This window comes from Bos grunniens, chromosome 7 (assembly GCF_055505025.1).
Source record: "Bos grunniens cultivar Pamir isolate PY7600 chromosome 7, Bosgru_T2T1.0, whole genome shotgun sequence".
NCBI classification, from domain to species: domain Eukaryota; kingdom Metazoa; phylum Chordata; class Mammalia; order Artiodactyla; family Bovidae; genus Bos; species Bos grunniens.
Genome location: NC_141171.1, coordinates 1,103,895 through 1,127,551, shown reverse-complemented (window position 1 = coordinate 1,127,551; position 23,657 = coordinate 1,103,895). Strand labels below are relative to the sequence as shown.

Below are 23,657 nucleotides of genomic sequence, written 5' to 3'. Positions count from 1 at the left end.
TAGAGCCAAGACTGTATTTCAAAGCTCAGCACAGAACTACTTCTTTAAAATGAAGAGATGCATTTAATCATATCTCTGTTTCTATGAATTCTGTATTATAAACCTACAGTTCCTATGTTGCAGCTAAGTTCCATGTGGAAGGAATGCTGGAAACAACCCATTTCACTGAATTGAGTCTCCACATGCTCTTTTGGACACAGAACAAGAACGCCAACTTATGCTGGGGCTGAGAGTAAAAATGTCCCTACCTATACCCAAGATCTGTCTGCAAAAGTGTCGGAACCATTTAGAACAGAGAAGATCAGGAGAACCCTCCTGCAGGCTCTGCTTCCCTCTAAGACCACAAAGCATCTATAAACTGCTTCTACAAAGGGGCTCTTAACATGGAAACCACCAGGGTTCAGGATTCCTCAGAAAGTTTGGCAAAATCTTGTGCTCATGGCCTTTTTCTAAGGCGGGGGGGCGGGGGGGAGTTCACAGTTCTCATTAGACTCTCAAGTGTGTTCATGACTGTAAGAACAGTAAGACCCGCATGAGTGGGACAGCATTCTGAGGGCAGCCCTGTGGTGCCCTTCCCGACGTGGCTGCAGCCTCCTCAACTGTTGTGCAGGGGGTCAGAAAATTGATTCTGAATTTCCTTTCCAATGCTAAAGACCCACAGCACAGAAATGGCCGAGCAAACAGCCTTGTTCACAAGGACTCCCTGGGCCCTGAGGAAACAGTGAGTGACAAGTGCCCAGTGGCTGCTGTGATAGGCATATCCCTCTTAAGTCAGGGTCACATTTGGCTTCAAAGAGATGTTACTGGCCACTTTGTTACTGTTATTATTGATTTGGTTACCAACTTTCCTGATTAAAGACCAAAAACATCAAATAACTGCCTTACTGCCAAAGGTAAGCTTACCACTTAAATACAATCTTCAGGAAAGTATACAGTAAGTTATTTTGAAATACTGATTCTGGGAAAGATCGAAGGCAGGAGGAGAAGGGGACAGCAGAGGATGAGATGGTTGGAGGGCATCACTGACTTGATGGACGTGAGTTTAAGCAAATTGCGGGAGATGGTGAAGGACAGGGAAGCCCGGAATGCTGCAGTCCATGGGGTCATCAAGAGTTGGACGCAACTTAGTGACTGAACACCACCATACCTCCTCCCATTAAAAAAATCCCACAAAAACCTGTATGTACCATTTAAGTCAATAAATGTAAAGTATTTCAGTACTATCTACATTGAAAGGGGGAAGAGGGAGAGAGAGAAATGGAGCCCAGATCATTATCAAGAGACATGTTTTCCTGTTCCATATGACTGTATAGTCACCAAGAGCCAGACGCGACTGAAGGACTTTCACTCTCCTTTCCTAGAGATCTTTAAAAGTAAGACTGATATTGACCCATCTGGAATGATTCTAGTCCTAGCAAGAAGACAGTGAGCCACTGTGCGCCCTTCTATTCCTGCGGTTTTAAGTAGTAAACATCCTAAAGTACCTCAAAACCAGAAGCAGAATGAAAGAGGCTAATCCATGCAGAAAACCACAAGCACACGGGCACCACTAAGGATTTTAAGTGATACAAGGAAAGACTGATCGGCGGATTCTTCTGGCCACTCTTGTGAGAAAACAATTATTCCAAATATTCAGTCTTGCACTGCGTGGTTTTGAAAATTTAGCTTCAGGAAGTGGCAGAATATTTTCAGTAAGGGATCTAACAGAATCCCTTTTGCTTTTCAATTTAAAAACATCTATTAATATTGACTGAGATGACAACACTCCAATATCTGCTTGTGTTCATGTTAAATCTGTAATCAGAGATGGTGATGTAGAAATACACAGTCAAATGTCATTTAAAAACACACAAAAATTGGACATGTTATATACTTCTCTTTTAAAATGTATTTGTATTATTTTCACCAATCAAAACACACGTAATATATTTTATTATAAAACATTAGGCAATGTTACTTTTGAGATATGCAATCTGAAAGGTCACACCTGTGTTTACTACCAGTATGAAACACCAGAGGAGTTACATTAGAAATCAACCGTATGAACTCATCATATATCATTACCATGACTTTACACAGCATCAAATCTGGATTCAGTCTGCCATTCAGTGTTTCAACTTTGGACTCTGGGTGTCAGTAAGGGGCCCTACCAAGCATTTTCTCCTTTCAGGACTGCAGCTCTGAGTTTCATGGTGCACAGATAAGCACAGAGCCTTGATTCTGTCTCCTGTTTCCACAGTGGATCAACACTGAGCAGGATGCTTCTAGAATGCTCTCCTACTCTGACAGACTCTGTCTGCTCTCTGGAACCTGCACTTGAAGTCAAGACCTGACAGGGGAGGCAGTCATTTCCTTTTTAACAAAAAACTAAGTCAACAAACAAAATGAACCTAGTTCAAATTCCAGGCTAATAATAAATTACCTGGTTTATAAAAATATGTGTCCAAAATAGTTACTTCCAGGGTTGTGTACAATATAAATTACAAAAATAAAATAGAAAAGATGAAAAATTGAGCACATTTTTCAGTTCTTTATCCAACACCAGAATTTATCCATGGAGAGCAGTGTGGAACCATCTGCATTGCACCAGGTCCCTGGCACGCCCCAGCTCAGGAGGGAGGGCCCTGAACTGGGGTGAGGTACTTCTATGGAGCTCTGCAGGCTGCAGCACCGTGGCCTGCCGGGGTGCACTCATCACTCGCTGGTGGAAGGTGGTCTTGGCAGGAAACCCGTCCACACCATCACGGACTTCCTCCGTGAACACAGGAGGAGTCAGTGAGCAGAAAGCCACTCTGTATGGCACCTAGCTCCATTTATAAACGGCACCTGGCTGAGTGTACAGTCACCCAGTGGGACTCCCACGTGCCCTCGTGTTCCTGTGCTGCATGTACATAAGCTGAGGACAGATAATGCATTTTTAAAGCTCTCCCCTTTCCTTTTATTTTCAAAGATAGATTTAGTAAAGTCTTTTTAAAGAATGTGTATTAGGTCATTTTAAGATGTTTATATATGTACAGCGGTAACCTTCTTCACTATACCATCAGGCCTCTGAAGCCAAAATAATCCTCAGCTATGTAACAGGTGTTTCTGCCCCAATCCAAGTTAGTATTCCATCTTACAGCTGAACATGTCTAAACATCACAATAGAAAACTATTTATTACTTCAATATTAATTTTGTTCATCAAGGGTTCCAGTTTCCAGTGACAAGACCAATAAGATACAAATGGTATAGAGAGAATCATATATTTTAGATATATTTATAATAAACTTTCTTAACAAAGTTCCTCCTCAGAACACATTCCATAGAATGTGACAATGTTGACCCAATAGCTTCCAAAATAACTGAACAAAAGATATGAATCTGCAATAGAATAAGCTCCAGGGGAAAGCATTACGAGCACAGGTAGCCATATGTGACCATCATAACTCCATTTCTGCAATGACACTTCAATACTCAGTATTTTACTGAATCTTGAATAATTTCCATATTAGTCTGAAAGTATCAATTTCAGGTGAGCAGCTTAAAATCAGGAAATATTTACTAGTTAGTAATTGCCCTTTAGGACAGCTCCTCCCTATCCCTCAGAAGGTCTTCCCTTAGGACCAGGAAACGCCTCCACAAAGTGGAAAACCACCACAAACAGCATTCTGAGCCAGCTTGCTTCCTAAAACAGACCAAAGGGGGTTTAGGTGGCTTCTTTCATAAAAGAAAGGAAGTCGAGGAAGAATGCTGTGTTGGAAGAGGGAAACTCTGCCTTGTGAAATCATGTATCTTACCCGAGAGGAGGTAAGAAAGGACCCAGTCCAGGCACAAGCAAAACAAGCACTCAGCAAGTGACTGCCATCATCTTTAGTGATCACTTCGTAAAATTCTACTCTAACAGCAGGTGATGGGGTCAAGAATCTATTTGCCATCATATGATTGACACGGGTGTTAGGTGGCTAATAAAGAAGATGAAGTTCTAGGTAGCACTTCAAATTAATAAGTCCAGAAGACCAAGAAAAAAGAGATGGGGTAGTAGGATTTTAAACATATATATGTTTTAAGCAGCATAAAACGAAACTTAAAATGCTATCGTGCAGTAAAACTGAATGTACAGTCATCCAGACTAACACAGTTTAGAGAAAACAAAGTATCCTGGTCTTAGCAGTGATAATTCTCAGCCTAAAACATGACAAATTAAAGAAAAGTTACATTTTTTTCATTATATAGATTTAATTATATTCCTTCTGAAATATGAAAGAAAGTTAATTCATACCCTAAAAGAAGGTAAGATATTATAATATGATGGTGGCCAATTAATACACATAAATCTATTTTTTTCTGGACAAACACAAAATTATTTAAGAGGATTGAGACAATTCTAGAAGCAGCACTACCTTGAAGATTATTTGGCTTTATAAATACTGATTTCCAAAGTGCTAGAGGGCAAATCCAAGCAAGCATTTGTGTCATGCATATAAATCCCAACAGTTACTGAGGATGAGAAATGATCACTATTACCGCACAACTTAAAAAGAAAATTCATATATTCTAATTGCTCACCTGAAATGACCTTGAACAAAATTTCTAAATGTGTGGTTTGTATTTTTTTTTTTTCTTTAGACGTAATCTGCTTCATTTTATAATCTAAGCAAGGCAAGCCTAGTACAACTGAGTAGGGGCAAGGCATCATGTTTCTTACATGCAGAACATGGAGTTTTTCTATTTGGTTCCATCAACTCCCAAGTATTTCACGCCCATGGAAGTGAGAGTTCCTTCACTGATGACAAGCTTGCTATTTCTAACTTATCATCGACAGCCTTCCAGGGGTCCTGTCGAGGCGTCCAGACTGCTGTCTGTGTCCGAGGCCAGCGTCTGCTCCGTGGACATGGATGAAATGTCATTGATGGACGACGACTGAGAAGGAGTGGCATTGCTGCTTACTGCTGCATCTGTGCTAAGAAAACCAAATATAATAAAATCTGAGGCACGACACTGCTGCAGATCCAGGCAGTGAGACTTCAGGCTACTTCTCAGCTCTGTCCTTTTGCAGTTTCCTATACTATTAGTATAAACAAGAAGTTAGTCGACTGTACATTTTGAACTTTTTGTGGAGTCTTTCTTTAGGCTCAAAATCCCAAATATTCCTCTGTCTTTCACTGCAATATTCTCTTTCTTCCTGGTGGCTAAACATCACACACATGTATAGTCATGTTAACTACTTTAAAAATACCTTCTGGTTTTAAAAAGATATTAAAAGAAAATTGTTGAATTTATCCTAAAACTATCAGTATCACAAAAGGCTCAAGTCCAAGTAGGATTCAAGTGTCATCAGACATTTCAATTATAATCATAAACACTTAATCCAAGGAAAAAACCATCAACCTTTGAAGAATTCTTTTGCAATTAAAAAATACCTTCTAAAAGAAGGAATGATACAAACAAGAAAAAAATAGGAACAAAATTTAGTGGACTCTTGTTCATTTTATTTTTGCCTTCTAAATCCCCAAAACTGATATTTTAAGGCAAATGAAACTGATCTGTTTTCCACTATCTATATTTTAGCCTGGTTTGAACAAAAACAAAACATCCAGGGTCTCAGAGGTCAGTCTTAAATTTGTGATTAGTTAACTATAAGCATCTAAATTTTTATTGAAGTTATATAATCTCCGGACACTTGACACATGTCATGCTGAATATAAAATTCAAGAATAAGAAACAGCCCCATATGTATTTACACGTGTGTGTGGTGTGCATGTGCTTTCCAGTGGGAGTGGAGTGAATACAAATGTGAAATAAATGTAAGTAAAGAGTTTGGTTTAAGGTAGAACCTTATAGATGGTATTATAAGTTAATACCATATATATTACGCCTCTAATAGTCATACAGCTTCCTAATTGTTAGTCAGACTTCTACCACTAAGATCAAGCAGAAAGATAGGAGAATTATATGAACAATTTTCTCAAAAGAAAACCAAATTCCACTTTATCTAGACTCATATTAATTTTCTTTTTTAATTGGTTGGGGGCAATATAAAGAAGGTCATGCACGTTGAAAGCTTGCAATTCAATTCCCCTATCTATAAATGAAAATGACGGTAGCTGTTACAAGGATGAACCAAGAAATGTTCACAAAACAGTTAGTTCGCTGCCTGGCATCAGTAAAATGTTAGCTGCCACAACCAGAGCAGACCAAAAAGAGAAAAGTATTTCACACAAGGAGTTTTCAAATCCGATGCTGGTCAAGGTGGCACTTAAAACACGCTGTTGCCATTTACAAAAAATGAATAGAGAGAGAAAAGTATTATGCAATCAAACTATTAAAGCAATCACTAACCTGAAGGTTGATCTTTCACAACACCATTCTTGCTTCTTTCTTCCCAATCCATTACTTCTTTGTAAATTAGCTCTTCAAATAGAAATGCAAGTTAGAATGCTTCATCAGTTTCTCTGCATCTCTAAACCCTGCTCCCAAATAAATTGGAACCACTCCAAGGACACTGTGATGTGCTATTTTTAACTGTGATAGACAGACAAGTAATAGTTTACCTAGACCAAAATATAATTTGATTCCTTGTATCTTTTCAACCAACCAATTATGAAGGCCATAAAAGTAGGGTAGCTCTAGATCCACTAGTTGGTTTTACAAAGTTGAGGGTAGGGAGAGAGTGAAAGAGAGACATGGGGAGTGGGGAAGAGAAGGAGGAAAGTACTAGCAAAGTGACTCTAACAGAACAGTTTAACTACTGGATATTCTCACATCTTTTTGCACAGTTTTTCCTCCACCATTGTGGTTCTTCAAATGTAAACTCCTCCAGATTGGCCAGAAATTGGTCTAGTTACCTAAGTTTTTTCTTGGTTTCAATCTCAGTTTTCCTCAACGTTCATTTGTCAGAAGAACTACCTATTAGGTAAGATACTAGCAGCGTCCTACAAGTTTGGTATTTGTGAAATAAAATCAGCACAGTGCAGGTGCCAAGCGAGGCTGTGGCTGTGTGCACTGTGGGTCACTGGTTCCCTGCAGCCCAGGGAGTGGCTCTTGGGCAGGACACGCTGCCATGTTTGACTTGCGCTGACCACAGTTCTCAGCTATTATTGATTCTGCTTTTTAATGAAATATTTTTAGTTTAACCTCTTTATTACTGGTTTAGTTTCTTGTGGGTTGTCTGGTTAGAGTGGTGGTAATAACTATTTGCATATTTTTGATCTGCAATTTCCCCCAAACTCTTATTTTAAAACGCATATATAACTACAAGGCTTACAAATACAGCAGAAGTTCCCTTGACCCCAGTGGGGTCTCTCATATCTGCTTTACAGGGGCCTGTGAATTGCGGTTACTCGATAGTTTGCAACACGTTATCAAGTTAAGTGTAATACACTTACTGAATTTAGTTTACAAATCAAGATTTGATAATGTGAGATGTGTGAAAAGCCTTTGTTTTTGTCTTCTGAAGCAAATATGCAATTCATACACGTTTCTCTCTAATTTTGTTATCTTCAAGTTCTTCATCTGCTGGGAAGTGGGAAGAGAGAGGATAGAGCTGAAGGGTCTCCACCCCTCCCTTAGAAAGGCTACTGTCAAAAAGTGTTAAGTTGCCCCATTTCAAGAAATGTGTAACAATCAAAATAAATTCCATCTTTACCTTTCCATTCTTCAATTGCATGTTCTCTCTCTTCCAACTGGGCATCATAAATTTGGGGTGGTGGCTAAAAATTAAATTTTACAGGTAAAGTTAATAGTTGAAAAAATAATAAGGCATGAAGAAAATGAATCACTTGTAAGACTTCTAAAATACTTATAAAAAATAATAAAATAAAATATTTATAATATTGATATAATTTCATTCAATATGTGGCTTAAAGATTTCTAAGTATATTTACATTGGTTTCAAAATCAAAATAATTACGGAATAATTAACCAAAAAATAGACCTATTATAGTCCTGCTAATAATTACACTCTAAGGACATATGCCCAAATGTAATTATAAAATTAGCAATCACAGGCTGCTTCCTAGAGATCCATTCTGGACAAGGTACTGTGCTAGGAAACACAGAAGCTGCAAAATATATCTCAAGTTTTTATTTCTTCCTATTAGAACTCCCAAATTCAGTCCCCAAATCCTAAGTGGACTGCTTCAAAAATTTACTTAAAATCACGTTTATAAATCAAATTCTTTTCCTATAAAACAATGAATAAAATGGTGGTTAAATGCACAGGACAAAACCTAATAATGAGCATGTGAACGTGAACGTGAAAGTCACTCAGTTGTGTCCGACTCTCTGTGACCCCATGGACTGTATGGTCCCTGGAATTCTCCAGGCCAGAATACTGGAGTGGGTAGCCTTTCCCTTCTCCAGGGGATCTTCCCAACCCAGGGATCGAACCCAGGCCTCCTGTACTGCAGGCGGATTCTTTACCAGCTGAGCTATGAGGGAAGCCCAATAATGAGCATGCCACCATGTAATTATTTCACTTTCAACTAAAGACCATCCATACCAGGGATGCTACAGAAAAATGCACATGAGCATCACATTCAGAAGTGGAACTCCTCTAACAGGTACCTCTGGGGAAGGACGTCCAGACCTGTGATTTTCAGCAAGTTTCTGAGCCTGACTGGATAGCTAAAGAAGATAATAAAAGCAAAACCCAGGTACGGTACTAGGCACACAAATGGATGCCTAAAAAAGGTGATATTGTGATCACACATCAGCATTGACATAAATGAAGACAATTATATCACCACAGCATAAGCATGTTCACTCCTGAGGTACTTGGAGTTCAGCCCCAGTAAGGAGTCCTAAAAGGGGTTTGACCCCGGCTATAGCTGAGCACTGAAGAATTGATGCTTTTGAACTGTGGTGTTGGAGAAGACTCTTGAGAGTCCCTTGGACTGCAAGGAGATTCAACCAGTCCATTCTGATGGAGATCAGCCCTGGGATTTCTTTGGAAGGAATGATGCTAAAGCTGAAACTCCAGTACTTTGGCCACCTCATGCGAAGAGCTGACTCATTGGAAAAGACTCTGATGCTGGGAGGGATTGGGGGCAGGAGGAGAAGGGGCCGACAGAGGATGAGATGGCTGGATGGCATCACTGACTCGATGAACGTGAGTCTGAGTGAACTCTGGGAGTTGGTGATGGACAGGGAGGCCTGGTGTGCTGTGATTCATGGAGTCACAAAGAGTTGGACACAACTGAGCGACTGAACTGAACTGATATGGCCTCAAAGTAATCAGGAATCCTTTTAACCTTAAATCTTTGTGTAGCCATTTCAGACAGACAGACAGAAGATCCAGGGAAATGTATGCCCTGCCTTTACACACAAGTCTTTTCAAAATAGATGCTTACCGCTTCTGCTTCAGCAGGGTCATACCAAACAGTGATATAAGGGTGACGCAAAGCTTCATCTACAGAGATTCGCTTGTCGGGATCTATCACTAACATTTTTGATAATAAGTCTCTGGCTTGACTTGCTAGGGTAAAAACAAATATTAGATTAATAAAGTAACAATTTTAACCGGAGAATCACACAATAAAGAACTAAATGTGACAGCACAGACAGAACAAAAATATACTAACTCTGAGAAACTGGTGATAAATTCAGGATTATTAGTCTCTTTCTTTAAGAGTAAATCAAGCAGCCATTTCCTACAAACCAGGCTTTCAAAGGTGCTTTTGGCCTGAGTATGGGAGGGGAGAAGGACAGGGCATAAGGCTGACAAGCCATGGGCAGGGAGGGTACAGGAGCTAGGCTGAGCGTGGCACTGCAGAGAGGGCAGGCATGAAGCACGGGCAAGCCTTTTCTCTTGATGAACAGACTAAGCCACACAATGACTTCATATTTGCATCATATAGAACGGTTCACAGATCTCTCTGCTTTGCCTGTGCTGTGCTTAGTCTCTCAGTCGTGTTCGACTCTTTGCAACCCCATGGACTGTAGCCCACCAGGCTCCTCGGTTCTTGGGATTTTTCAGGCAAGAACACTGGAGTGGATAGCCATTCCCTTCTCCAGATGATCTTTCTAATCCAGTGATCAAGCCCAGGTATCTTGCACTGCAGGAGGATTCTTTACTGACTGAGCCACCAGGGAAGCCCTCTGTTTTGCCTACCTGTATACAATGTACACTTAGATAAAAAAAAATCTAGAGATTAGTAGCTAGAAAAAAACTTAACAAGTTCAATAACTTGGTTAAATACAAGGCTCACCTAGGTTTCAGCTATTAAAATTCACAGGTGGGACCTCCCTGGTGCTCCAGTTGCTGAGACACTGCACTCCTGTGCAGGGGCCCAGGTTCAACCCCTGGTCAGGGAACTAGACCCCACATGCTCCACCTGAGAGCTTGCACGCGCAACCCAAGACCCCAGACGCCACAGCGAAGACCCAAGACAGCCAAATGAATACCAAAACCAAACAAAGTTCACATGTGTAGGCAAAGGAGAGATGGAACTCTTCTGAATGAGGCACAGTTTGTCTTGATGCAGAGAAAATCAAATCTATTCTTTTCCCTTAAACACATTAAAATGTGATGGGCACAGGATAAGGGGAGAAGGCCTTTTAAAATTTCTGACTCTTCAAATGGGTGACAATCTTTATTCAAGTATTCTTTATACCTGGTAACAGTTTGAATTCCATTTGCTGTAACTAATATAAGAATCTTTCAGACTATGTAAATATTTTGACCAGAGGCTTCAGTTTTGTCCCCTTTATTGAGGACAAAACTTCTAGGTCATTAAGCTTTCTTTCTGAAATGCCTTCATTCTAGCCTTCATTCAAAATAAATGACTTTGAGGGTTTTCAACTATTTTTCTTTCAGTTTTCACAGATTTTAGAATGCAAACATAAAAAAGCTTCACCAGATTATGAAAACAAGTATAAGAAAAAAGGATATCTTACTTTTAATTTTGTCTCGTTCAGATTCTGATGGGAATATCCAATCTGGAAAGAGTTCTTCAAATTTGATTCCAGGATACTTTGGTCTGTTTTCTACATAATTCCTCACAGTTGGCTGAAGTTTCTTCATGAAATCTGCAGATGGTGTTCCTAGCTGCTCAATAACTTTATTCCACTGATCAATATCTAAGGAGTCTCTTGAGGAAAATACAACTGAAATGCCTTATATTCATATTACATAAAGTTGCATCATTCAAAGAGAAACTTAAATTATACTTATCAATGAATAATTAATCAGGCCAGCTCACTGGGTCAGCAGAAGCATTCTGAAATAATATTCAAATAAGGTTTGGGTTCCTAGTTAAGACTATTAAAAAAAAACAAAAACAAATATGCTCTGCCCATATAAACTCTGGTCACAGTTTATTATATCAACACAATGAAGTCTTTATGGCTTCCTATTCTAGATCAAAATAAAGTTATCTTGTAGCTGAAGAATACCTATGACTGAAAGGCTTTAACATGAAAGTAGGTAATAATTATGAAGGCAAATTGAAATCAGTTATCACAATAATGAGCTTCCCTGATAGCTCAGTTGGTAAAGAATCCACCTGCAATGCAGGAGACCCTGGTTTGATTCCTGGGTCGGGATGATCCACTGGAGAAGGGATAGGCTACCCACTTCAGTATTCTTGGGCTTCCTGTGTGGCTCAGCTGGTAAAGAATCTGCCTGCAATGCGGGAGACCTGGGTTCGATCCCTGGGTTGGGAAGATTCTCTGGAGAAGGGAAAGGCTACACACTGCAGTATTCTGGCCTGGAGAATTCCATGGACTCTACAGTCCATGGGTTTGCAAAGAGTTGGACATGACTGAGCAACTTTCACACCTCCACTTCTCTTAATAAAGCTATGTTAGATATAAAGCTCCCTGAAATAGACAGAACTAACTGACTGCTCAATTTACGGCTGGGAACCACCTTGTAGGCTTGGCAGGATGGGGTGCAAGAGGGAGGGGGCGGGAGCTGGGACTCTGGACTTTCTGAGCCCTCATCATGTCATCTCCCACTGTAGCTGGGCTCCCACTGAGCAGCGACAGCTTTGACAGGTCATTAAGTTTTACTTGGCACTGACTCTGGCTATCATTACAATATAAATGAGTGTGTTTTATTTCCTTTCAAAGTACATGACCTAGGTTTCAGACTCCACTGTGTGTTAGTCACTCACTAGGTGTCAGGCAGTCAATCTCCCTTGGGTCTCATCTTCCTATTTGTAAAATGCAGACAAGGCCAGCTTTGTCTCTTTTCCTGGGAGCTTGAGATAACTGGCAAGATAAATGTGGAAAGTGATTCTAAAACCATAAACATTATATAAGAGAACACAAACCAGAGGAATCAAATAAATAAACAGAATCTTTAAAAAGTTATTAATTGAGGTATGTCTTAGAAAAATAAAGTGACATTACTGTGAAAGAACCTAGGGAACAAACACATGTTCTTCAAAGGACAAAGGAGGAGGCCCTCTCGTCTCCTGTAATGTCTTTCTTCTTCTTGGTATACCATCACCATTTTGCTCTCCACTGGAACTTTCCATCACTAGTCAAACATAATTTTTTTCCCTCTCATCTTAAAACAACAGTCACTTTCCTTTGAACTTCCGTAGCTTAGCTACCGTTCCCATTTGCAGCAATACAGAGTTGTTTATATCTTTAATTCCCAACGTGCCATGCTCTCTTAACCATTCTTTTCACCCATCATTTCACGAAAACTGTGCCCGTCACAGTTGCAGATGGGCGCCCCTCAGCTCTCAGTCCTCAGCTTTGTGACAGTGTCCACGTGCCCCCCTCAGTAATCTGCTGCTGGGCCTCCAGGGCCCCGTGCTTTCTGAGGGGTACCTGGCAGAAGCTTTCTCTTTCTTATAAGCCACGAGGACTTCTTTTCTACCTTTGCTTATGAACCTAAAACAAATCTCTGACAACTGCAGTCTGGTTTCCAGAATCTTCTTCTATCTAATGTTTGAAAAAAGAGCAAAATTGTCTTTGGAAAATGATGCTAATCTCTGTGTGTGTTCTAAGGATGACATTAGATGACCTTATACATAAAATTATTATTACAGATACTGTAAGATGTTAATATGTAAACTAAGAATTTTAACATTATTTAATAACGCACCAAAAAGTACCCACACTTTTCATATCTATACTATCTGAAGATATCACAGTTAATTAAGAAAAGAAAGACGCAAAATAAATTAAAAATTGAGACAAACTGAATGTTAAGTAGACACTTCTAATTATGTATCGTTAGGGAATTCCCTGACAGTCCAGTGATTAGGACTCGGTACTTTCACTGCTGAGGGCGTGGTTTCAATCCCCGACTGGGGAACCAAGATCCTACAAGCCTCGTAGCTTGGCATAATAAATAAATGTATCTTTAGAATACATCAACTTTTCCTTTTTATATTGAATTTATTTGCAAATTAAATATCTCCTATTTACAGTTTGAAACAACTGAATCTAAGGTAAGGCTATGAAAAATTGCTAGAGAATGTATTAGAACAAAATAAAATGCTATGTTTAACTTCACATAAAATCTGTGATGTGAAAACTATTAAGGAAGGTAAATAAAATGCTAGGGATAAAATTTTTTCATTTCAAGTTTGTGTTGTGAAGATTTATATTGCAAGAAAATCACCCTCATAAAATCATAAAAATGAAAATTAATAAAATATATATAAAACATTGACTATACAACTTAATTTCTCTTAAAGATAACCATCAATCTGCCAGCAGAGACTACTTTAAGCTTTCATAACAAAAAAATAAAATCAAAAGACTAATGAAAATTTTAGGTGGAGAGAACACAAATGAAAAAGGGTCTATGTGAAGAACTAAGTTAGAGTAAAAAATATTGAAGATGGAAGAACATGAGGAATATGAGAAAAAGCTATTGAAACTATTATATATCTACTCTTCCTTATGCTACATATCATAATAGGATTTGCTGACCACAGTATAAGTTAACCTTTTGCATTTTATATTTATTTAGACTTCCCCACTGGGGAAGTCACAAAATAACCATCTAAGTGGATCTTCTAAAATTTTCTACGAAATGTCAGAAGAGTAACAAACAAAAAATTTAGCAAATATTGTTCCTCACAAACTTTTCCCTTTAGGTCTTATGTAGCATGCTTCAGTTCTTACTTTGGAGGAAAATATTCTATTGCATCCTGGTAACTGATGAAATAGTATATTGAACAAATTACATAAGAATATTGGCCTATTAAATTTAGACAACTCCCTAAATAGTTAAATTAATTAACTAAATAGTATTTTCATTTAAACACCAGAATACATTTGTCAAAGAGTAAATGCATTTCTTATAAGCTATTTTTAACAAAATTAAGAATATAAATTGGTTTAACTTAATTCTATGTGTTAATAAAATTGTTAAGTCAAGTAAAAGAGAAAACATAAAATTGAGCCATTTGATCTGTGATACTAATTTAACAAATATAATCAAGACCTCCTTAGAATACAGTCTAGAATTACGACATTTTCCTTCTGAGCTCCTGTTGCCTTTGGTATTTATGGAAAACATGGCCGGGAAGGTCCCCGGGAAGGATACGATCAGTGCCTTGGAATATCACACAACCTTTCACCAGCTCTCCCATGATGCAACCCACTGACCAGATATCAACTGAAAATAAAGTGAAATGACAAAATTATGAAGTGCCATGAACAAAACAAAGGTGAGGAAAAGATTTCTAACAGTGCACTAAACACATAAATATGGAAAATAAACGGGCAGTTAAGGGTGAACTGTTTTAGACAGTATGAACGATTGCTGACCTCTATTTTGGCTTTCAGTTTGCAGCAATCTTGGCTTTCAGTGCCAAAGAGTCCAATACTTTACAGCTTCAAAGACAAAGTCCCAGAAATTAGGAGTGCCTGTCCCCAGAAAGCTGTTTCCAGGCACGAGCCCACCCCGGCTCCCGGCCTTGTGGTCAGCACCGGGTATCTCCCTGTGAAGGATACAGTCTCTTCCTGGGAACAGGACTTTATGGAGGACCATTTCTGCCATGATGCACCCGACAGACCAGATGTCCACTACCAAACACCAGGTGATTAAAAGCAGCCAGAGACCGCCCCCATGCATGTCTTCTCTCAAATCCCCTCCCAAACACAGACAGACCCAGCTTGTTAGTAGGACTCGTGTGAAATATGAACACCATGTCTCCAGAATGATCCATTTCTAAACTGTCAAGGCAGCGGGGCCCCACAGGGCCAGGCTTGTTTGGGTTCCAGGCGAGGGCCAGGGGCGCCTCAGCTTCTGGCTGTTCCCCCTCCTCTGCGGGGCCCAGCTGAATCAAGGCCTCAGAAGCCCAGACAGAGAGCTCTTCAGTGCTGGTGTAGGTGGGGTTAGAGACGCTAAACGGGACCGAATTTCCTCCCATGGCCATAGAGGACTGGAAGGCCACAGACTCGTGTCTCTCTGAATGGGAGCACAAGTTCTAAAACATCTGGATAAACTTGAAGCTCAGCTCATTTCAGATGACTTAGGCAAACTTTCAGACTCCTTTTTTTTTTTTTAAATAAGTAAGTGTGATTTAGTTCTTTTTGACAAATTTTTCAAAAGCTAAGTTTCAAAGAGCTCTGATATTGCTAGAATAAGTTTTGCTGTTAAAAAAAAAAACACACCAATTTTACACACAAAAAGCACATGCTGTATTATTCCATTTATATCTAGTTCAGAAATAAGAAAAATCAATCTATGGTGCTGGAAATCAGGATAATGGCTTCCCTTGGGAGTTGAGACCCAGAGGGGTCCTGGGGAGGCCTCAGTTATGCTGCTGGTTACATGGGTGTGCTCCAACTGAGCTGCACACCTGGGATTCACATATTTTTTTTTTGTAAGCATATTATACTTTGATAAATATTCAAAATATTCATTTCAAAAGTTAATAATTTTAACCAATGGAAATATAAAATTATTTCTCATCTGTGAACCATGATAATCTATGCATAACACAGTCTCCATATTATATTTCATACAGTTCACAGGAAAGAGAAGAAAGCTCGTGATGACTAATAGCACTAATTTTAAACATTGCGGCCTCTTCCAGTCCTGTCTGTACTCACCGTTCTCTTTGTAGCCCATGCCCAGGATGACTTCAGGTGCCCGGTAATACCGTGTGACCACATAGGGAGTCATCATAAAGTTGGTGCACGCTGTACGAGCCAGGCCAAAGTCGAGGATCTTCAGGGTGCAGTCTGACTTTACTACAATGTTACTAGGCTTCAGATCCTAGGACAGAGAAGGTTAAAATTAATACAGTGAACCAAAGCATGCTAAGTAAACAATCTCACGTTGATTAAAGATTTGTGAGGTCAGTGACCACTGAAGTATGTGAGAGCGCTGGGAGAAGGAAGAAAGTCAGAATTGAACCCTGGAATTTTAGAATCATGTTGGAAAACCTAACTCTCAAATGGAAACCACAAAGAGCAGTCTAGAGAGGCCAGACGGGTGCCCTCATCCTCCGTGTGGAAGCCTTTGTGACACTGCTCTGCTTAAATCCTTGAGAGTCTCTACAACATCCTGTCCTCCCTCCTGCCACGCCCGGTCATCCTTCAGTTCCCAACATTCCGGTTCTTCCCTGCTACCCATCAGAAGCACAATTCAAGCCCTATGTGTAACTTACATTTTCTAGCAGCCACATTAAAAAAAGTGACTAGAAAAGGGAAGATTTAATTTTAATAATATTTTCTTTAATCCAATAGTGTATTTCCGTAGTATTCATTTCTAAAATGTAACCAACATATAAACATTATAGAGATATTTTACATTTTTTGGTACTGTCTTTGAAATCCAGTATTTATTTATAATTATAGCCACATTCTGAGTACTTAATAGCTTCATGTGGCCAGTGGCTATGATACTGGACAGCACAGGGCTAGGATTCTCAGGCCCTAGAATCTCCCAAAGGCTTCTTCTTTCTTTGGAAGAAGAATCCCACGATTACTGACACGAACTTCCCATCCCCTGGGACCTGCCATTCCCCGGCATACACACTACTCTTCAAGTCCCTTCTTCACCCCTCCCAGTGAGCGCTCTGTGAGAGGAGGCCTCAAGGTCTCTCTGTGCTCCCAGCATCTGGAGTCTGGCACAGCAGATTCTCAGAAAATGTTTGCAGGTGAATGTACACATCACACTCCACCACACTCTCAACACAACTCATCACAACTTCTGCAGCTTTTTTCGTTGTTACTCTAGGGCCTTTCTTTATGGTGATCCCCTACATCCTAGACCCTTCCTCAGGCTACAGGAATTTGATTCTTGCCTGGAACTTTGGCCTGAAAACTCATCCTACAAACTATGACTTCTAAACAATCTATTATTTTGACAAGTGCCTTCCAATGTGTAGCTACAATGTCAAATTGCCAAGTCACATCACACAGTAAATGATGTTTTAGGACCAGCACCTGGCTGAAACTTTCCAATTGATGCGTCACCAATGGGCATAGGTGTGCCTTGAGTGACAGCTGCCAAAGGTTACTGGGATAAGTAGAACAACATTTAAATTTACATCAGTCAAAACTATGTTTCATTACTGCTAAGGGCTTTCTTTCTGAAAATTCGGAATTCAGTAAAATATAACATAACTATGCATTGCTTAAAAACACAATGAAAACTCCTACCAAGCCCATGCAGATGCACTGGTCCCTGGCTGGTCCCAGAGCACTTCCTCCATGCATGTCCCAACGTGAAGTGCTGAGGGGAGCATGGCCAACCCCACCCACAGCTGCGAGGCTGCACAAAAGCAAGCATGGGAAGAATAGGCACCACACTCAAACCAGCGACCTTTTCCTGTGAGGAGGCAGTAATGCAGCTAAGGTAAAACAAACCAATTTGTTCCTAGGTTCCGTTTTTAGAACTAAAGAATATGTGAAGAACGGGTATTTCAGGATACAAATTGCGCTTAGTCGCTCAGTCGTGTTCAACTCTTTGCAACCCCGTGGACTGTAGCCTGCCAGCCCCCTCTTTCCAAGGAGATTCTCCTTTTTATACCCCATGGACCATATAAAAAGACAAAGAGATGTGACACCGGAAGATGAGCCCCCAGATTCGAAGGTGTCCAGTATGCTACCGGGGAAGAGCAAAGGGCAATTAACAATAGCTTTAGAAAGAATGAAGTGGCTAGGCCAAGTGGAAACGACACTCAGTTGTGAATATGCCTGGTGGTGAAAGTAATGCCTGATGTTGTAAAGAACAATACTGTATAGGAAGCCGGAATGTTAGGTCCATGAGTCAAGATAAATTGGAGATGGTCAAGCAGGAAATGACAAGATTGAACACTGACATCTTAGTAATCAGTGAACTAAAACAGACAGGAATCAGTTCAGATCAGTTGCACAGTTGTGTCCGATTCTTTGCGACCTCATGGACTGTAGCATGCCAGGCTTCCCTGTCCATCACCAACTCTCGGAGCTTACTCAAACTCATGTCCATAGAATCGGTGACACCATCCAACCATCTCATCCTCTGTTGTCCCCTTCTCCTCCTGCCTTCAATCCGTCCCAGCATCAGGGTCTTTTCCAATGAGTCAGTTCTTCCCATCAGGTGGCCAAAGTACCAGAGCTCCAGCTTCAGCATCAGCCCTTCCAATGAATATTCAGGACTGATTTCCTTTAGGATTGACTGGATGGATCTCCTTGCTGTCCAAGGGACTCTCAAGAGTCTTCTCCAACACCACAGTTCAAAAGCATCAGTTCTTCGGCACTCAGCTTTCTTTATAGTCCAACTCTCACATTCATTCATGACTACTGGAAAAACCATAGCTTTGATTATATGGACCTTTGTTGGCAAAGTAATATCTCTGCTTTTTAATATGCTGTCTAGGTTGGGCATAACTTTTCTTCCAAGGAGCAAGTGTCTTTTAATTTCATGGCTGCAGTAACCATCTGCAATGATTTTGGAGCCCAAGAAAATAGTCTGTCACTGTTTCCATTGTTTCCCCATCTATTTGCCATGAAGTGATGGGACTGGATGCCATGATCTTAGTTTTCTGAATGTTAAGCTTTAAACCAACATTTTTACTCTCCTCTTCTACTTTCATCAAGAGGCTCTTTAGTGCTTCTTCGCTTTCTGCCATAAGCCTGGTTCATCTGGATATCTGAGGTTATTGATATTTCTCCCAGCAATCTTGATTTCAGCTTGTGCTTCATCCAGCCCAGCATTTCTCTGAATATAAGTTAAATAAGCAGGGTGACAATATACAGCCTTGACATACTCCTTTTCCTATTTGGAACCAGTCTGTTGTTCCATGTCCAGTTCTAACTGTCGCTTCTTGACCTGCATACAGATTTCTTAGGAGGCAGGTCAGGTGGTCTGGTAGTCCCATCTCTTGAAGAATTTTCCACAGTTTGTTGTGATCCACACAGTCAAAGGCTTTGGTGTAGTCAATAAAGCAGATGTTTTTCTGGAACTCTCTTGCTTTTTTGATGTGATCCAATAGATGTTGTCAATTTCTGTTTCCTCTGCCTTTTGTAAATCTGGTTTGAACATCTGGAAGTTCATGATTCACATACTGTTGAAATCTGGCTTGGAGAATTTTCAGCATTACTTTGCTAGTGTGTGAGATGAGTGCAATTGTGCAGTAGTTTGAACATTCTTTCACACTGGCTTTCTTTGGGACTGAAATGAAGGACCTTTTTCAATCCTGTGGCCACTGCTGAGTTTTCAAAACAGGCTGCCATATTGAGTGCAGCACTTTCACAGCATCATCTTTTAGGATTTGAAATAGCTCAAATGGAATTCCATCACCTCCACTAGCTTTGTTCATAGTGATGCTTCCTAAGGCCCACTTGACTTTGCATTCCAGGATGTCTCGCTCTAGGTGAGTGATGACACCATCATGGTTATCTGGGTCATGAAGATGTTTTTTGTATAGTTTTTCTGTGTATTCTTGCCACCTCTTCTTAATATCTTCTGCTTCTGTTAGGTTCATACCATTTCTGTACTTTATTGTGCCCATCTTTGCATGAAATGTTCCCTTGGTATCTCTAATTTTCATGAAGAAATCTCTAGTCTTTCCCATTCTATTGGTTTCCTCTATTTCTTTGCATTGATCACTGAGAAAGGCTCTCTTATCTCTCCTTGCTCTTCTTTGGAACTGTGCATTCAAATGGGTATATCTTTCCTTTTCTCATTTGCCTTTTGCTTCTCTTCTTTTCTCAGCTATTTGTAAGGTCTCCTCAGACAATCATTTTGCCTTTTTGCATTCTTTCTCTTGGGGATGATCTTGATCACTGCCTCCTGTACAATGTCATGGACCTCTGTCCATAGTTCATCAGGCACTCTATCAGATCTAATCCCTTGAATCTATTTGTCCCTTCCGCTGTATAATCGTTAGGGATTTTATTTAGGTCATACCTGAATGGTGTAGTGGTTTTCTCTACTTTCTTCAGTCTGAATTTAGCAATAAGGAGTTCATGATCTGAGCCACAGTCAGCTCCCAATCTTGTTTTTGCTGACTGTATAGAGCTTCTCCATCTTCGGCTGCAAAGAATATAATCAATCTGATTTCGGTATTGACCATCTGGTGATGTCCATATGTAGAGTCTTCTCTTGTGCTGTTGGAAAAGGCTGTTTGCTATGACTAGTGTGTTCTCTTGGCAAAACTCTGTTTGCTTTTGACCTGCTTCATTTTGTACTCCAAGGCCCAATTTGCCTGTTACTCCAGGTATCTCTTAACTTTCTACTTTTGCATGTAAAGTAGGAAGTCAGACATGAATGGGTGAATTTAATTCAGATGACCATTCTATCTACTACTGCGGGCGAGAATACCTTAGAGGAAATGGAATAGCCCTCATATTCAACAAGAAAGTCGAAAATGTAGTACTTGGGTGCAGTCTCAAAAATGACTGAATGGGTTCCAAGGCAACCCATTCAGCATCACAGTAATCCAACTCTATGGCCCAACCAGTAATGCTGAAGAAGGTGGAGCTGAATGGTTCTATGAAGGCCTATAAGACCTCTAGAACTAACACCCAAAAGAGATGTTCTTTTCAGCACAGAGGATTGGAATGCAAAAGTAGGAAGTCAAGAGATACCCGGAATAACAGGCAAGTTTGGCCTTGGAGTACAAAATGAAGCAGGGCAAAGGCTAACAGAGTTTGGTCATAAGAATGTGCTCATCATAGCAAACACCCTTTCTCAAAAACCCAAAAAAGACTACTCTACATATGGATATTGCCAGATGGTCAATATCAAAATTTGATTATGTTCTTAGAAGCCAAAGATGGAGAAGCTCTATACAGTCAGTAAAAACAAGACTTGGAGCTGATTGTGGCTCAGATCATGAGCTCCTAATTGCAAAATTCAGGCTTAAATTGAAGTAGGGAAAACTACTAGGCCATTCAGGTAGATCTAAATCAAACCCCTTATGATTATACAGGGGACGTGATGAATAGATTCAAGGGATTAGATCTGGTAGACAGAGTGCTGAAGAACTGTGGATGGAGGTTTATAACATTGTATAGGAGACAGTGACCAAAACCATCCTAAAGAAAAAGAAATGTGAGAAGGCAAAGTTGTTGTCTGAGGATGCCTTACAAATAACGGAGGAAAGAAGAAAAGCAAAAAAAGGCAAGGGAGAAAGGGTAAGATAGACCCAACGGATGCAGAGTTCCAAAGAATGGCAAGGAGGGATAAGAAGGCCTTCTTAAATGAGCGACGCAAAGAAATAGAGGAAAACAATAGAACAGGAAAGGCTAGAGATCTCTTCAAGAAAACTGGACATATCAAGGGAACATCTTTTGCAAGGATGGGGATGATAAAGGACAGAAAGTCCTTACCATTAAGGACCTAACAGAACCAGAAGAGATTAGGAAGAGGTGGCAAGAATACACAGAAGATCTATACAAAAAACATCTTAATGACCAGGATAACCATGATAGTGTGGTTACTCACCTAGAGCCAGACACCCTGGAGTGTGAAGTCAAGTGGGCCTTAGGAAGCATCACACTCTGATGCTGTTACAGAGCTGTACTCAGTATGGCAGCAAATTTGGAAAACTCAGCAGTGGCCACAGTACTGGAAGAATTCAGTTTTCATTCCAATCCCCAAGAAAGGCAATGCCAAAGAACGTTCCAACTACCATACAACTGCACACATTTCACATGCTAGCAAGGTTATGCTCAAAATCCTTCAAGCTAGGCTTCAGCAGTATGTGAAATGAGAACTTCCAGATGTACAAGCTGGGTTTCAAAGAGGCAGAGGAACCAGAGACCAAACTGTCAACATTCAATGGATCATGGAGAAAGCAAGGGAGTTCCAAAAAAAACAATCTACTTCTGCTTCTTGGGTTATGCTAAAACCTTTGTGTGATCACAACAAACTGTGGAAAATTCTCAAAAGAGATGGGGATACCAGACCACCTTACCTGTCTCCTGAGAAATCTGTATGTAGGCCAAGAAGCAACAATCAGAACCTTACATGGAGTAAGTGACTGGTTCCAAATTTGTTAAGGAGTACAACAAGGCTGTCTACTGTCACCCTGCTTATAATATGCAGAGTACATCATGGAAATGCCAGGCTGGAAGAATCACAAGCTGGAATCAAGATTGCCAGGAGAAATATCAAGAACTTCAGATACGCACATGATATCACTCTGATGGGGAAAGTGAAGAGGAACTAAAGAGCCTCTTGATGAGGGTGAAAAAGCTTGCTTGAAACTGAACATAAAAAAAACTAAGATTATGGTGTCCGGTCCCATCATTTCATGGCAAACAGGAGGGGAAAAAGTGGAAGCAGTGACAGAATTTCTTTTCTTGGGCTCCAGAATCACTGCAGACAGTGACTGCAGCCATGAAATTAGAAGGTGCTTACTCCCTGAAAGGAAAGCTGTGACAAACCTAGACAGCATATTAAATAGGAAAGACATCACTTTGCCAGCAAAGGTCCACATAATAAAAGCTATGGGTTTTCCAGTAGTCATGTATGGATGTGAGAGTTGGACTATAAGGACGGCTGAGCACCAAAGAATTGATGCTTTCTAATTGTAGTGCTGAAGAAGACTCTTTAGAGTCCGTCAGACTGCAAGGAGATGAGACAGTCAATCCTAACGGAAATCAATTCTGAATATTCATTGGAAGGACTGATTTTGAAGGTGAAGCTCCAATACTTTGGACACCTGATGCAAAGAGCTGACTCACTGGAAAAGATCCTGATGCTCGGAAAGCCTGAAAACAAAAGAAGGGGGTGGTACAGGAAGAGATGGTTAGATAGCACCACTGATTCAATGCACATGAATTTGAGCAAACTCGAGGAGATAGTGGAGGACAGAGGAACCTGGCGTGCTATAGTCCACGGGCTTGCAAAGAGCTGGACATGACTTAGCGATATGACTTAACAACATACTTGACCACCCAGCAGCCCCTGAAATCCAGCCTGGCCTTGAACTAACACAGCCACACGAACAAGGATGATCAGAGTAGTGTCATCCAGCCTGGTGAACTGCTGTGTGGTTAGAAAACATGCCCATGCCAGCCACGTCTACCTGTCAGAAGAGTGTCCTCTCGCACCGATTTTGTTGGACTGACTGCCATCCAAGTAAAGACGGACTTTACTGCCATCTACTGGACAACTATGATAGGCAAATGCAAACCTGTGGATCAAGCTGTGGAGAGGTGTGGATTTTATCCTGGCCGGAATGGTAGAGGTGGCCGTGTTGGGAGGCAAGGGAAGGTGCCTAAAGAGGTCCCGGGGATTCTGAGGGTTCCCCACAC

At 40.4% G+C, this 23,657-nt stretch overlaps 1 protein-coding gene across 15 annotated transcripts in view; it reads right to left on the bottom strand.

The window, feature by feature from the left end:
• Positions 1–1,873: 1,873 nt before the first annotated feature.
• The window catches only part of MAPK9 (mitogen-activated protein kinase 9), a 68,126-nt gene continuing 46,342 nt past the window's right edge, over positions 1,874–23,657 (bottom strand). For 5 of the 15 annotated variants that reach the window (XM_086407850.1, XM_086407842.1, XM_086407851.1 and 2 more), the window contains 7 exons: positions 16,011–16,176; positions 14,497–14,568; positions 10,878–11,060; positions 9,332–9,456; positions 7,627–7,690; positions 6,321–6,392; positions 1,874–4,941 (listed from right to left, as the gene is read on the bottom strand). In XM_086407850.1, the coding sequence (XP_086263976.1) occupies positions 4,925–4,941; positions 6,321–6,392; positions 7,627–7,690; positions 9,332–9,456; positions 10,878–11,060; positions 14,497–14,568; positions 16,011–16,176 (699 nt within the window). In that variant the 3' untranslated portion in view covers positions 1,874–4,924. Of the gene's footprint in view, positions 4,942–6,320; positions 6,393–7,626; positions 7,691–9,331; positions 9,457–10,877; positions 11,088–14,496; positions 14,569–14,906; positions 14,979–16,010; positions 16,177–23,657 lie in introns of all 15 variants that reach the window. The other 10 variants (XM_086407846.1, XM_086407841.1, XM_086407839.1 and 7 more) reach the window with 5 other exon arrangements.